A 14,531-nucleotide genomic window follows, 5' to 3' on the forward strand; every position below is an offset into this window, starting at 1 on the left:
ACACATTTGGCATTGATGGACATTTGGTATACTGGGAAAAAGAAAATCCAAGTTCTCCCAACAGGAGTCGAACCTAAGACCTTGATAGGAGTACTATGCCTGTGTCACTGACCTGAATAAAACAACAATCACATTTGGCATTGTTTTTACCTCATGGGATTGTTGTGGGACAAACTTTGTAAATTTTCAACTTGTTTTATTCCTCTTGTATAACGTGAAAAGTCGGAACTACCCTTAAATTGGTTAAACTGTCACCTCAAATTCCGTACAAAATTTTGTTTTTTCGCAGGGCCTGTTCATACTGGTATTTTACCTCTTTTTGGACAAGACGGTAAGTAATTCATAACTTTATTGAAATAACATTTTTGGCACTACTGGGAAATCTGTTTGTTTAATTTGAAGGGTAATCGTGTTTTCGCTTTTTGTCGTTTTGTGAAATTATGTAGGTGAGAAAGGAAATCAAGAACATGTACATGCGATGGAAGACTGGGGACAAGACATATGGAATACACAAACCGACGCAACACTTTGTAAGTCACCAACCCACCCCCTCCCCCCCCCCCCCCTCAGTGTGCCATTCACCATCAAAACCGAGTAGAGAGATGACTTGAGCAAAATTTCCTCCGCTAGATAGAGTTGAAACATGGTAGTTGCTAATGAAAATACTAACATTACAGAGAACTGGCCAGCCCTGTATTAGACATTAGGGAGATTTCGCCGAGAATCGCGTTTACGTCAAATGGCAAACGTGAGATTCGTGTTTATCTTTTCTTGGAAAATAAGTATAATACTGTTCAATACTGCTTGTAACTTAGGCCCAGTTCAGGCGCCGAACTTTTCATGAGCCGAACCTAATACCTTGAATTAAGTACATGAAAAGTTCGACGTCTGAATCAGTTGAGAACGGCTGTTTCAATTTGGAACGGCTCAGCCGTTTTTCCCCCCTGGCTCAGCCGGGAATCTCGGCTTTGGAACGGCTTTGATTCAGACGCCGAACTTTTCATGAGCCGAACCAGAAGTGAAGTCTTATTTAGAGGCACAACGGCCAACGGCAGCCATTTGAGGACCACTCTTACTCGGAAAATCGCACTGGAAAAATCATGTTTAAATCGCTAAAATAAATAAATAAAAATGTTTAAATCGTTTAGTGTGACCAAGACCCTGTTCGTAATTCGTGGTTTGTCTTCTCAGAAACGCTCCTACCATCCAGGAGAAATGGCACCGCTTCGTACGCCGTACGATTTCGACGATGAAGGAAACGCTACGAGCACATCTACCACGGAGCCGTCAAGTAGCGGGTTCCGAAGCAGCATAACAAGCCGGTATACCACTGAGGATGCTACAAGTACCATGGGAGATGATACCAGTGTACCAGGTAGGTGCAAGATTGAATGGTCACACTTTAGGATTTCATCAGCAGACTCAAAAGTTAGAACCACCCTGTACAACATAATAAACAGTACCACAGGAAAGTAATGCTCAGTAGCTTTCATTTGAATGGTCATACTTTTGGTCAGTTTTAGACTTCATCCACAGACTCAAAAGTTAGAACCACCTTGTAGAACACTTGTAACAATCGGTACCATAAGAAAAGGTTTTCATCAACAGAAACACCATATACATCATAATAAACAGCAGCACGGGAAGGTACTGTGCGGTAGCTTTCATTTGAATAGTCACACGACATCTTATCCAAAGGACGGTTAGATCAACGTGAACCGAAAGTATGGTCCTGTTAGTGCAGGGTTGGTTGTTTTTTTTGGGGGGGAGGGTGGGGGCAGGGGTAGGGAGCGGTAGTGAAATGTAGAGTATCCTATGTCGTTACCTAAGCAGATGCAGAGACAGTTGTCGACATTTTTTAAGTTATGTAATTTTTATTTTATTTTCAGATGGAGAACTTCCAAAGGCGAAATATGCCGATAATCCAGAACTTGGTAAGATTCCTTTTCGATTTCACACTTACAAAGTCAAATATGCGCGAGTTCTCTTTGCATGTTACTGGTTGTTTTTATGCCTTAATAACTTGATCTAACCTACAACATATTTGTTTTACGTTGTCTTTAGAACTGGCAAGGAAAATATGGGAACAGCCAGAGAAGTCAGGTAATAAGTTCTTTTTGTAAAATATGTCAACAACAAAAACAAAAACAACAAGAAAACAATTTTAACGTATTTATTGCGTATCACTTATAACCAATATATAACATTACGGATCCAAATTACATGTACATGAAATAGAGCGGTTTTCAATTGAGCGTCGAAAATAATTTCGCGTTTGCTTTGTTTTTGCATTACTACGCTCCGTTGTGACGGAAGGTTTTTTCCGCTTTCTGGATAACTAGTGACTTTACGGTTCTCTGGCGTTCGGAAATAACTGACAACACGGGAAATTAAACTCAAATGTGCAACTCGCTTGCGTGAAAGAGCCGTCACTCTTGGGGTACGGGATCAAACCCGGCACGAACTGGTACACAGCAATGAGAGAAACTTGACTTGAGTCCAACGGCGTTTATTTCTTGAAGTCGTACAACTTCTCAGAGAAGTAATCATGAGTGTAATCGTACAGGTTGCTGTAGATGTAATCGAAAAACAGTACAAACTGACTACTTTATATATGATTCGTACAGCTATTCAACTGAAAGAAATACAAAGAAGTGCATACGCAATTTGTTTGATCTTAGCGTAAAGTAAACCACAAAATATATTTTTAACTCCAGAAGCAATAGACCCTTCTCCAAAATGGCGGCAACAGATTTGAATGAGTTAAAATTGAACTGAATGAAAAAACCAATACCAGCACTGGAAAGACCACCTTTACGTTAGTAACCTTGCAAAGTTTCAGCATATTGAAATTTGGCAAATTTACAGACGTTTGTATGACTGGAGGTATACGTCATACCCCCAGTCATACAAGCGTCTGTAAATTTTTCATATTTCAACTTACATTTTCTCAGCTGATATTACACCTGAGATGCTGAAACTTTGCAGGGTTACTAAACTAAAAGTGCTCTTTCTAGTGCTGGTATACGTTTACTTACTTACTTACGTTAACTTATTTGAACTTTCCGCCGCCATTTTGGAGAAGGGTCTAATACTAAGGCTATTTTGAAAAGTAACCTAAATTGAAAATTCCTTAAAACAATAAATTACAAGAGCAGCACAGTCGGCAAAGTTCTTGGAGCACGTACTAGCGAAGTATGAATAGAATTGCAAGGTCAGCGAGCGACTTTTGGAGCACGTATCATTGCCGTTTAATTACATAGTTTACCACCCTTAACAAAAACTGCATATTTGGAATTATACGAATCAGCAAAACCATTCATACTGATCTGGCTATTCCGCCAGCAAATTAACAGCTATTTATATGCGAACGTTCGACTAAAAATAAAGCAGAAGGTATTGAATTAAATCGAAAAGTGTCAGATTGAATAGACACCGCGCAGTTTTAAAGGAAACTAATTAAGGCAGATGGATTACCTTAAGTACAGTAGTTATTTGGTGAAATAGTATTTTTAGAAACGATCACAAAGAATATTTGTGCAATAACTCAATGTTCCGGAAAGCGCTTAAACAAAAAGTTAAGTTCGTTGTGCCACGAGAACAAGTACTGTTGTCTTTTACAGGATTATTGTCTAAGCATGAAAACAAAGCAATTGACAAGATCCCTTTATGGGTGAATTCGGTTAAATGTAAATATAGTGAAGCGACATATTCCCTTTAAAACTAAATGCTACGCTAAGCAACAATAAAAAGCTAAATCCTTATGCAAAGCTGGATACAAACAACACAAATTCTTGAACCTAACTTACCACTTTAACCTCCTCAATCACACAATTGCAAGACACTAGCAACTTGTTATCAGTGCTAAGGTCTCCTAACACTGTGATTGGTTAACAAAACTCGCGCCACTTTCTCAACCAATGGGAATCCAAACCAAAACCAACGGTGTTTGGCCGCACGCGTTTTCCCGCGCTTGGCGCCGGTTACATGCATTTGCTTCGAATTCTGATTGGCTCGTTGTGTTGTTTACATCGTTGCGATTGACCAGAGTAATTACTTTGGTTTTGGTTTAACGAAACTCAACTGGGAACCCCTTTAACAACAAACAAAAATAAACAAACGACATCACAAAGAAGATTAAATTTAGAATTACTGTTGACTATAAAAGATAGCGAAAAAACTGAACGTTTCGGTGTCATCTTGGCACACCTTTACTTTATGTATAAATTATCTTTTCTGTTGCATTCTTTACTTGATAATGGTGCCAAGATGACACCAAAACGTTCCGTTTTTCGCTAATTTTTATAGTCAACATCAGAAAGAACAGTGGTAATATAAGTGGCGGTTAAAAGCTGGTACAGTTTAAGTAACTACTGGATGAGATAATCACATTACCTACTGCTTAATTTTAGCTAAGGGGTTAGCTAAGAACTTCCATTTTGCGTTGAATTTACGTAGCCACCCACCCTCCCTCCCACCCCTCTCACGAGCAATGTATTCCTCTATCTCTTAAACTCGGAAAATAACAACGCTTCAACTGGAGATATATCTTTTAGCAAGTAATATAATTCACATTCTGGAAAGAGTTATATCTGAAATGATTATGTACAGTCGAGTCATTGGAAGTTTGAGTTATCGAGGGTAAAATTACATAGAAAACGACCTGAAAGGAAAGGAAAATTGGTTCGAGTTAGCAAGGGTTCGAGTTATCGGGAGTCGACTGTACTGCTCAGTAGCTTCCATTTGAAGAGGCACACTTCAGGGTTTATCCACAGACTCATATGTTAGAACCATCCCTTACAGTGTAACAAACAGAAACAGTGAATAAGTGAATGTGCATCGCAGTTAAGTACGCAGCTTAAGTAGTCACGAAAAGGAAGCCTGAAAAAATAATTCAGGCTTGAACGGGGTTCGAACCCATGACCTCTGCGATGCCGGTGTAGTGCTCTACCAACTGAGCTATCAAGCCAACTGCGAGCTGGTCATATTGTGAGTTCGTAATATACCTGTCGAGGTGAAGCTATGTAAGTGGAATATATGAAATGCATATATTTGAACTTCGGATGAAAGAAAGAATAACAGAAGCAGTATCACATGAAAGTATTGCTCAGTAGCTTTTTATTTGAACACCGATGGACCGAGTTAAACTACCTTTGGTGAGTTCATGAAATAATCTTTAATCTTTAGTTTAATCTGTGTTTGTTTGTGTTGGTGCAGAGGCGAGCACTACTCAACCAGAATCTTCATCAGAAGAGGAAGAAGAACGGCCTTCTTCGCACGGCGTCGCGTCTGAGTCATCCGATTCAGAAGACGATCAAGGTACAGTAGACGGCTTGAATGAATGACTTGTATATGCACTGGGAATGAAAAAATGGAGAAATGAGAGACCATCGCAATTATGTACGCAACTTAAGCAGTTGCCAAAAGGAAGCCTGAAAAAAAAAATCAGGCTTGAACGGGCCTAGTTTATACGTCGCGCTACAGTCGAATTTAATTCAGACGAATTTAATTCAAGGTCCCACAAGCAATTCAATTCGACGATAGCGCGACGTCTAAAACGAGTTAAATTCGCCTGGTAAATTAAACTCGTCCTAGACGTTTTATCTGTCTTGGTCATCCGTCTTGGTAAGACGGATAAAATATCGGTAACGCGTCTTCAGTTCGCACTAGCGTCGCGTGGAATGAAATGCATACATTTTCTTAATGTATTTCAAACTATTTTGACGACACCTCTGACCAGAGACACTGTATTTGACCACTGTTTAGTCAGTGTTACGATATGTCTCTAACGTTGTTACAATTCCTTCGTCTTCAGTTCCAAGTGAAAATGGCTGGCCGAAGAGTAAAACGCCGAAGAAGAAACGCAAAAAAGGTTCGTCCCTTATCCTTGTTTATCCCTTTAACCCCTAATATCAAAGAGCAAATTCTCCTATCTTGTTCCGATACTTTTTTTATAAAAGTACTGTGGAGAAGTAATTAAAATATCAAGAAAATTCACCTTGGGTGATCATATCCTTCATTCTCATGACCTCAGGGGTTGAATAAGCATCGATATTACAAGGAGAAATTTGATGCTGGTCACTGTTAGGGCTTAAAAGGTTATTTAACAATACGCCAGATAACGGAGGGCGTCTCAGGTGTGAAACTCGTTATAACTGGCCACCCAACCCGACGAATAACATGGTAAACGTAAGGTTTAAGGAGACACACATCTATTGACCCGTGAAAATTCGTAGTTCTCGCAACTTCTCACATTATTAGCTCAATGGACCTTTGCAGCTAACGGTCACATGGTACAAAATCCACCATGCTGGAACGTAAGCTACGCACTGGGACATCCGAAACAAAGAAAATTCAATTTGACTGGATGAAGTCGCTTTGTTTTGGATGTCCAAGTGCGTAGGTTGCGTTGCAGCATGGCGGATTTTGTACCATGTGACCGTTACCTGCAAAGGGACATACCCTTCGAGAGAACACTATATTACAAACAACAGAAAACAATGTCTCGAGCTCTAAACTGAGCAGCCGCTGCTACACTCGGAAAGCAATGATATTAGCAGCTCTCGAACAACAGCTACAAAGCTCACACTGATTTGTTTTATTGACTCTTAAAATCTGTCTACATTGCGCTTTAAAATTACGTTTATTGTCATTTTTGCAGCTCCTTTCTACGCTTCTGATGGGCCTATGCACAGTACACCAATGGGTAAGACAGTCGGATTTTTGCCTTCCTTTTGTATTACACGTTATGTTAATGATGCGGTTGGCAAATATATTTTGTCTCGCAAGCGAGAACTGAGTGCCGAGAAAGACCTTTTCAGAGCTAAAGAAAATCAACTAAAAGTCTTGTGAAAAAAAAATGAGTAAGAATTGGAATTTGCTGGACAGAGAAAGCTTCCTACACCGAAGGGAAGCCGGATTCGGAATTTTAGGTGTCGGTGCTATGATAAGGAATAAGGAAATTATGTGACACAGTTAAACAAGAATAATAAGGGAAACGGTGCAATTATCTTCACCTTAAACGTTTTCTTTTCTTTTTTTTTTTTTTTTTTTTTTTTGCTGTTTCACAGAAACGACTCCAGAGGAAGAGCCCACGAGGGAAGCCGACGGAGATTCGGACTCTTCCGAAACCGGAGACGAAGATATCCCGACAGTTGTTCACAAAAGGGACCGCGCTTCGTTTAAAGCTGTACCCGAGATCATACAGGACAAGGGTGTGTCCGGTTCGGCAGCAACCTCTGACACCGCTCCGTCTGTTGAGAGCAGCTTGAAAAAGAAACCTTTGAAGTCAGCGTTGAAGAAACCTAAGAACCCTGTACTGCCACCTGTGGTGTTTGACGATGAAAATGATGATGTAGATTCACCTGACAAACCACTGAAGTATGTTCCTTTTCTTTCTTATTTCCACGCTTGTCATTTTCTTTCTGGATTATAAGTCATTCAAAAACTCATTAATAACTCTTAACTCATTGACCTATGAAATGTTCGATAAAACATCCGGTGCAGTGGTTTAACATCCGATAAAACCTCCTCCTTATTAGTATGCGGTGTTTAATATTTTTCTCGTATGCTAGTTTCCAACGTTCACAAAGGGATAATTGTTATGAACTCTCTTGACGCACGCTTTTCCAGGAATGTTTTTGAAGCCGTTCAAAAAACTCGCAGCACGTGTTTGATCGGGTCTAAAACCACTCGGCTGCGCCTCGTGGTTTTAAATCCCGATAAAACACTGCTGCTCGTGTTTTAAACATAACATAATAGAGAATACTCCCAGAGGACTTTTGTTTGGGCTCGGTGTACCCGGGGAAGTTGGCAATCGTACGTAAATCGAGTGTCTGTTATATCGTCTTTATTGCGTTCGACGTAGAAAGAACGCAATCCTAATACAGATTGGAGTCGAGGTTGTATGGGACAACTTCGAATGGATGGATCTTGGGAAGCGAATCTGGCACCCCCTGCAGAATTCTTTGATTATTACTAGTTTTATACCCAGTAGTTTCCTGGAGACCTTGAATGTCCGAAATTGGTTGTAGAGTGACTTGCTGCACGGCTGTGCTCCCGGGAACCTTTTAACGCACGCAAGAATGGAGGTTGTTCGACTTGATGTTCCACTGGTTTATTTTACTAGCCCCATGAACAGTTTTCACGGGACAGGGGCTGGGGGACAGAAGGTTTTAGAGGACAAGTAGTCCCTTCAGTTATAATACCATTTTTGACCAAAAAACGTAAAAATTCTCATCGCATAGCCCTTGAGCTGGACCGCTCTTTGTGTTGTTTATTTCCTTCTTAATTTGGACATTTAAAATTCGTCACCAGGGTGGAAGATTTCCTTTGCTAGTACGGTCGAGCTTCCCTTAAACGGACACCCTTGGAACCAGAAAAAGTGTCCGCTTAAGAGAGGTGTCCGCTTTTCGGAGGTTAAAAATGTAGTGTTTGTATGTAGCTAAGAACATGACCAAGTGTCCCCTTACAAGAGGTGTCCGCCTACGGGAGGTGTCGGTTAGCGGAGGTTCGACTGTATCAGTATTTTTGAGAATGATGTATTATTCAGTCGTGACGCAGGCATGCTCGGGAAAAAGAAATCCTAGATCTTCCAACAGGAGTTCGGAACTAGTATTTCTTTTTTTCCGAGTGTGTCTGTGTCCCTCACTGAATAAAACGTCAGTCTCATCTTAGGGATGGCGCAGTGGTGAGAGCACTCAACTCCCACCAATGTGGCCCGGGTTCGATTCCCGGACTCGGCGTCATATGTGGGTTGAGTTTGTTGTTGGTTCTCGTCCTTGCTCCGAGAGGTTTTTCTCCGGGTACTCCAGTTTTCCTCCCTGCACAAAAAACAACATTCCCAAATTCCAATTCGACCTGGAAACAGTGGATGAAAGAGCCACCCTGTGGAAGCCACTGAAATTCTCATTGTTATTTACTTACCAAGCTTAAAATATTCCATGACATTTATTCCATCATTATTTTGCCTCTTGCAGCCCCCATGATCACCATCATCACCACCACCACCATCACAAAGATAAACATCGTCATCGGCACGAGAGACCCAGGTCCCGCGCGAGCTCAGGATCAACGGACTACAAGGAGAAGAAACGAAGGTTTAGAAAGAAAGGCTCGAAAAAGAAAGAAGCCTTGGTACAGATCGGCGGAGAGGAATACAGAGTGAAGCTCGGCGATCCCACCGAGTAAGTTTGCCTCTCGATTGAATTCTAGAGTCTAAAAATGCATTGTAAACTCTGTGAAACGGACACGCAGGTGTGGTTTAATTCGCAGTTTCTGTGGGTGTTTCTAAGGGGGATTTTACACAAAGAAGCACTTGTTGACTATAGAGCAGTGACTGGTGAAAGCGATCAATAACTGACTTCGCATTCGCGCCATTTTCCAGCCGTAGGCATCAGTTGGATTTTGCCCTCCCTTGGCGCCAGTTGCATCTTTTCCCGTGCTTAGCACCGGGTATTGAAATTATTTCCCGTACTTAGCATTGGTTACATGTGTTCTCGCGCTTGGCACCGGTTACATGTTTTCCCGCCGGCTTGGCGCCGGTTTCATGTTTTCCCGCCGGCTTGGCACCGGCTACACGTTCTCGTGCTTAGCACCGGTTACATGTTTTCCCTCACTTGGCACCGGTTGCATGTTTTCCCGCGCTTGGCACCGGTTGCATGTTTTCCCGCGCTTTGTACTACTTACATGTTTTCCCGCGCTTGGCACCAGTTAATACATGCTTTTCTTTTTCGTTCCCCTTTTTTTGTCTTAACTATAAGTTTTGATTGGCTTATTGCGGTGTCCACGTTGTTTTAATTATGGACACCCCTAATGCTTACCCAGCAACTGAAAAACTGCAACATAAAAGCCTGAAATCAACACCGATATGGCACAGTAAGCTCTGCAGTTAGTGAAATTAATCAAAACTATCTGGGAGGTACACTGTTAACACATCTCCAACCTACGGATAGATCGCCCACGCAGCCCCATGTTGTTGTTTAGAGCTCGTGAGCGGAATAAGTAATATACTGCGAAGGAACGGAATCTCCTGCTATGCGAAAGAACCGATACGTGAGCTTTCAAAGTCGTCGAAAGTTTGAGTTAATAATGGTTTGAAATACAGTCAATTCCCCGATTATCGAGCACTTACTTTTATATTATTTTATTTAGCTTCGCCATGTACAACACAAACAAGAATAACGGACAATTAAATAACAACAAAAGAGGGCAAATAATGGCGGAGGAGCCACTACAGCAATAGCCAATTACAATGATCCCCTACTTCTCAAATTCGGACTCTGCCATGTTTAAGTCCTTCACTTCATATATTGTTTAAGAATACGCGTTTCTAAGACTAGCAGCTGGAGTAAGTCCCTTTCGTATTCTGCTCCTTTATTCGATATCTGAGCTTTCTAAAATTGAAAACCTTTCTTTGAAGTACGTGAAGGGTGTTAATTTGTGCTCGTGATTTCAATTTAAACTAAAGCGCTGAGGGACGGAAGCTCCTGCTATGCCAAGGATGTGATACGTGAGAGTCAATCAGCAATGCTTTAACGGTTTACAATACAATACAATAACACAACACCATACAATGCAATACAAAGTTTATACAAGATGCAACTAACTAATACAAGAACGGTAACAAAGAAAATGCATTGGAAAAGGAAGTTCGAGGTTAGACCCATGTTAAACAAGGAAAACTCCTTCAAAATAGTGCAAATAGAAAACGTATGCAGTACACTCAATTCTCCTAGGGTGGACACCTCTGTCGTGTTGACAGCTCTCTCAAGACAGACATATTCTTTCAAGACAGACATATAAATCAGACACTATGCCTCTCTTGAACATGCCTTCAAACAGAGCACTCATAGTTTAAGGCACCCTCTATCACTAAGACAAAAACGTTTCTAGGGCAATCTGCTCTCTAACAAGACTAGCACGTCTCTTGGACGAACACCTGTTTGTATGGACTCGTCTGTTAAACAGACACCCTATCAAAACGGACACCTGACTCTCCAAGACAGACACCTCTTTAACACCGACACCTCTGCCTTATTTTTTTTTAATTCATCTTTTTTCTGAGACAAACTAGTGATAATTGAACGACGTTTATTCCACATCGACCTTAACAATGGAGTACTTCTTTTATCTGCTGCAGTTTGTAACGCTGTGCAATGTGACTGTCGATCCTTCTGTGAACAATTGAATGAAAGCTCACGAGTACAGCTTCCCATGGTTCTGTTTGTTGTGTTGTAAAGTCAAAGTCTTATAAAAAGCTGACAAAATTGTACTTCGCAGGAGATGATGGCTAAATCGTTATTTTCCCACCTTTTCCTTGGGGCAATTTAAAAGAAATCAGAATAAACAGCTGCGTTTCTGTGATCCACGCTGGGGTCCTTCCCTGTGGGGTTCCCAAGTGTTAAACAGCATCTAACAAACACCCTGTTGCGTCATTGTCACCACAGGTGCAATTTAATGAAGTTTACTTATACTTTCTGTAACAAAACTATTGACCAACTCCCATATTTCGCCACGGGTCTGCTTCGTTGGGTGCAAATGACCATGTTTCCTGTGTTTACAAGGCTGGAGTATACTGAACAAAAAAACCTGTTTGTTTTGCGGCTATCGCTTCCTGTAGCGCGGCCACAGGGAAAAGTATTCCCTATTTTGTTTGTTATTCGGATCCGTAGGAAGCCTAAATGATTTGCTCCCCGCTGTGGTATCCAGGGTAGATTTAATTGTTGTGAAGAATAAGAATTACTGCAGGCGTCAAAGAGTAAACACTGTTTCGTTGTAATTCTCGTGCTAATTAGTTCAAGGATGTATTTTTAGGTTTCCTTCCTTTTACGCGTTGTTTACTTGTCATCTACATGTTCAGAAATCATTTCAACAAAACGGCTGTATTCGAGGATATTTCATGTTCTAGATAACGCACTGAAAAACAGACAGCTTTACTTGCAAAACGCTAGCTGAAAAGAATTCATTTTCCTCAAGCGTTTCATCCACAGATGTTGAAACCACTTTGTACAGCATATTAAACAGTACCATGGGAAATTACTGCTCATTAGCTTATATTTTTTGACAGTTGACTGCACCATAAGAACGTTCTGCTAAGCCGTAGCTTTCATTTGAATTGTGACATTAGGATTCCACTCTTAGACCCAAAAATTTGAACCATGCGCCTTGTACAGCATAACAAACAGCACCGTAGGAGAGGAGTTTAGCAGTAGAGACCGCAAGAAGCTTACCCTGCTGGGAGGCTTATAGACCGTTATCAATCTGCAATCAACGCTTAAATTTTGCAGCACGCGGTTTTGAGCCAAGCCAAGCGTGTACAACAATCTTCTGGAGCATTCGGTTAAGCTTATCTTACACACGCGACAGTAGCTTCGTTTTTCCCACATAGGTTAATTAAGCCGTGCACAAAAGCTTTTGTGTGCTATTATAACCGAGGAACTATTTTTAACTAAATGGGCAGTTTTGGCATCTGAACTTAAGCTTAGAAATCCGCCTCATTGTCTCGTGAATAAACTTCTTGGATTAATTGTATTTTGTCTTGTTTTATGGCAGCTTTCAAGATTCACAAGTTTGAGCAAACCGCAGGTAGGTGTGGAATTTGTATCCTGATAAATCCCTACCCACCTAAGAACTAAAGCCTTACTCAAGTTTTATGTTGTAACGTTCGAGTTTGTAGATGAAATCCTAAAGTGTGGGCATTCAAATGTTTTGGTGAAGTTATGTTTGTTTATGCCTCACAAGGTGGTTTCAACTTTTTGAGTCTGCGGGTGAAGTCTCTAAGCGTGACCATTAGAATGGCAAATGAAATCTATTGAACTGTACTTTCCTGTGGTGTTGTTTATTATACTGTACAAGGTGTTTCCAAAGTTGTGTACATGCATGAAATCCCAAACTGCCACCTTTGAAATGAAAGCCATTGGGCAACATTCCCCGTTGTCCTTTCACCTTTTGATTGTCCCCAAGTGCAGTTTAAAGAACGTTTTCAACGTTGCTACTACCAGGAGGGTCCATTTTGGAACACAGTGGATTTCTTTCTGCCCCATTGAGTAGCGGCAGGTAACCGAGATTAAAGCTTACAAGATAACGCATGTCACAATAGCAAATGTGCACGGGTCACTGAAAAGCTACATCAGCGGTGCATGGTAGGCCTTGCGTAAAATGACCAGCCCTCGAGAATTAGAAAGCCAATACAACTTAAAGACCGCGGGTGTCTTTTGAACTGATGTTTATGTCTTGCACGAAGAGACCTCGCGCGCGCGATTATTTAGCGTCAAACGGTGGTAGATATTTTCCGTATTGCACGACCAACCTGGTATAATCCTCACGTTCCTTTGCTATTTCATGCTGTCTTAAGAGTGGGATTTACGAGCTATTAGCCATGATTTAACATTCGACTGTTTAACAAGATTTTAATTAAAGCACTAACCGGTAGTCGGCTTGCGGTTGCCTAGGGCGATTAGCTTGGTCTTTTTCTCAGCTGAACCAGAAACGGTTGGAAGCAGATCGTGGAACGCGCGAGTGAAACGTGTGTGAACGCGGCCACGAGAGAACGCGCGTGTTTCTCGCTTCTCTGCAAGAGCCATGGCACACGTTCGCACTTGTGCGTCCTTAAATTGCGGTTTTCTTTTCGCTCTCTATTCTAACGAAAATTTAACCTTGGGAATTAGGAAGGAAGTCGAAAAGAATTGACAAGACGTAAATCACGTCCGCAAAGCGATAGGTTTTTGATGGGAAAAATGAAAAATCGTAGAACCAGAAAGGGGAGTGTTTTTTTTATTTCCCACATCGACGAATACAAACTCGATGACTTTGTTGAAAACACCATTGATAAGGTTTTCGTTGTAATTGATACGATACGAGAATGTTATTGCTTTCACGTTGATTAAGTTCATCCCCAAACCCAGTTTAGGTTATTTTGTAGGATTTCAGAACGTTGGAATTAAACCAGTAGACAAGTAACTTTGGAAAAAAATGAAAGTTTCTGAGAATATAATTTTTTGCTTTATAAGAATAGAGAGAATGACAATTAAGATATTGACCAAAATTTCTGTGACTCAAAGGTTGTGACAGACACGAGATTTAATAATCTTCTTTAAAGTCACATCTACTTTTGTGGTTTATGCTTACGAAGGTCGAAAAAGATTTTACTGTTGCAAAGGTCGAAAAGAGCCACGTGGCAACATGTTTTCTGGAATTGTGTGGTGCGACATGTTGGTATGGATGAACAATAATCAGCTTAACTAGTGAAAAAAATAATAATTCAAAAAGAAGCTTCATGATTACTCAAATTTGAACTGTTTCCACGTGCAACTGTGGTTTGTGTTGACGAAGGAAGGGCGCGTGCATTAATATACTACTAAACAAACATACTCCATATAGAATTCTAACTTTTTCATCATTTAATCAGCTTTAAATTGCGCAGGGTATTAACGTTTCCTTAATTATATCTACCCAAATTTTTAACGTGTAAATGTCGTAGATAAATTGAAAAGAACGGGCCTGCAGATAAAGATATATCATATAACCGAGAT

At 40.8% G+C, this 14,531-nt stretch overlaps 1 protein-coding gene across 1 annotated transcript in view; it reads left to right on the forward strand.

The window, feature by feature from the left end:
- LOC146478864 (cadherin EGF LAG seven-pass G-type receptor 2-like) overlaps positions 1-14,531 on the forward strand; it is a 51,191-nt gene that overhangs the window by 31,966 nt on the left and 4,694 nt on the right. Inside the window, exons 28-38 of the mRNA XM_085111607.1 lie at positions 290-331; positions 447-530; positions 1,192-1,375; positions 1,890-1,934; positions 2,065-2,103; positions 5,218-5,319; positions 5,816-5,872; positions 6,662-6,706; positions 7,071-7,380; positions 8,979-9,185; positions 12,553-12,585. Of these exons, the coding sequence (XP_084967733.1) occupies positions 290-331; positions 447-530; positions 1,192-1,375; positions 1,890-1,934; positions 2,065-2,103; positions 5,218-5,319; positions 5,816-5,872; positions 6,662-6,706; positions 7,071-7,380; positions 8,979-9,185; positions 12,553-12,574 (1,137 nt within the window). The 3' untranslated portion in view covers positions 12,575-12,585. The remainder of the gene's footprint in view (positions 1-289; positions 332-446; positions 531-1,191; positions 1,376-1,889; positions 1,935-2,064; positions 2,104-5,217; positions 5,320-5,815; positions 5,873-6,661; positions 6,707-7,070; positions 7,381-8,978; positions 9,186-12,552; positions 12,586-14,531) is intronic.

Source organism: Pavona decussata, unplaced genomic scaffold (assembly GCF_977016875.1).
Source record: "Pavona decussata unplaced genomic scaffold, jaPavDecu1.1 SCAFFOLD_62, whole genome shotgun sequence".
NCBI lineage: Eukaryota > Metazoa > Cnidaria > Anthozoa > Scleractinia > Agariciidae > Pavona > Pavona decussata.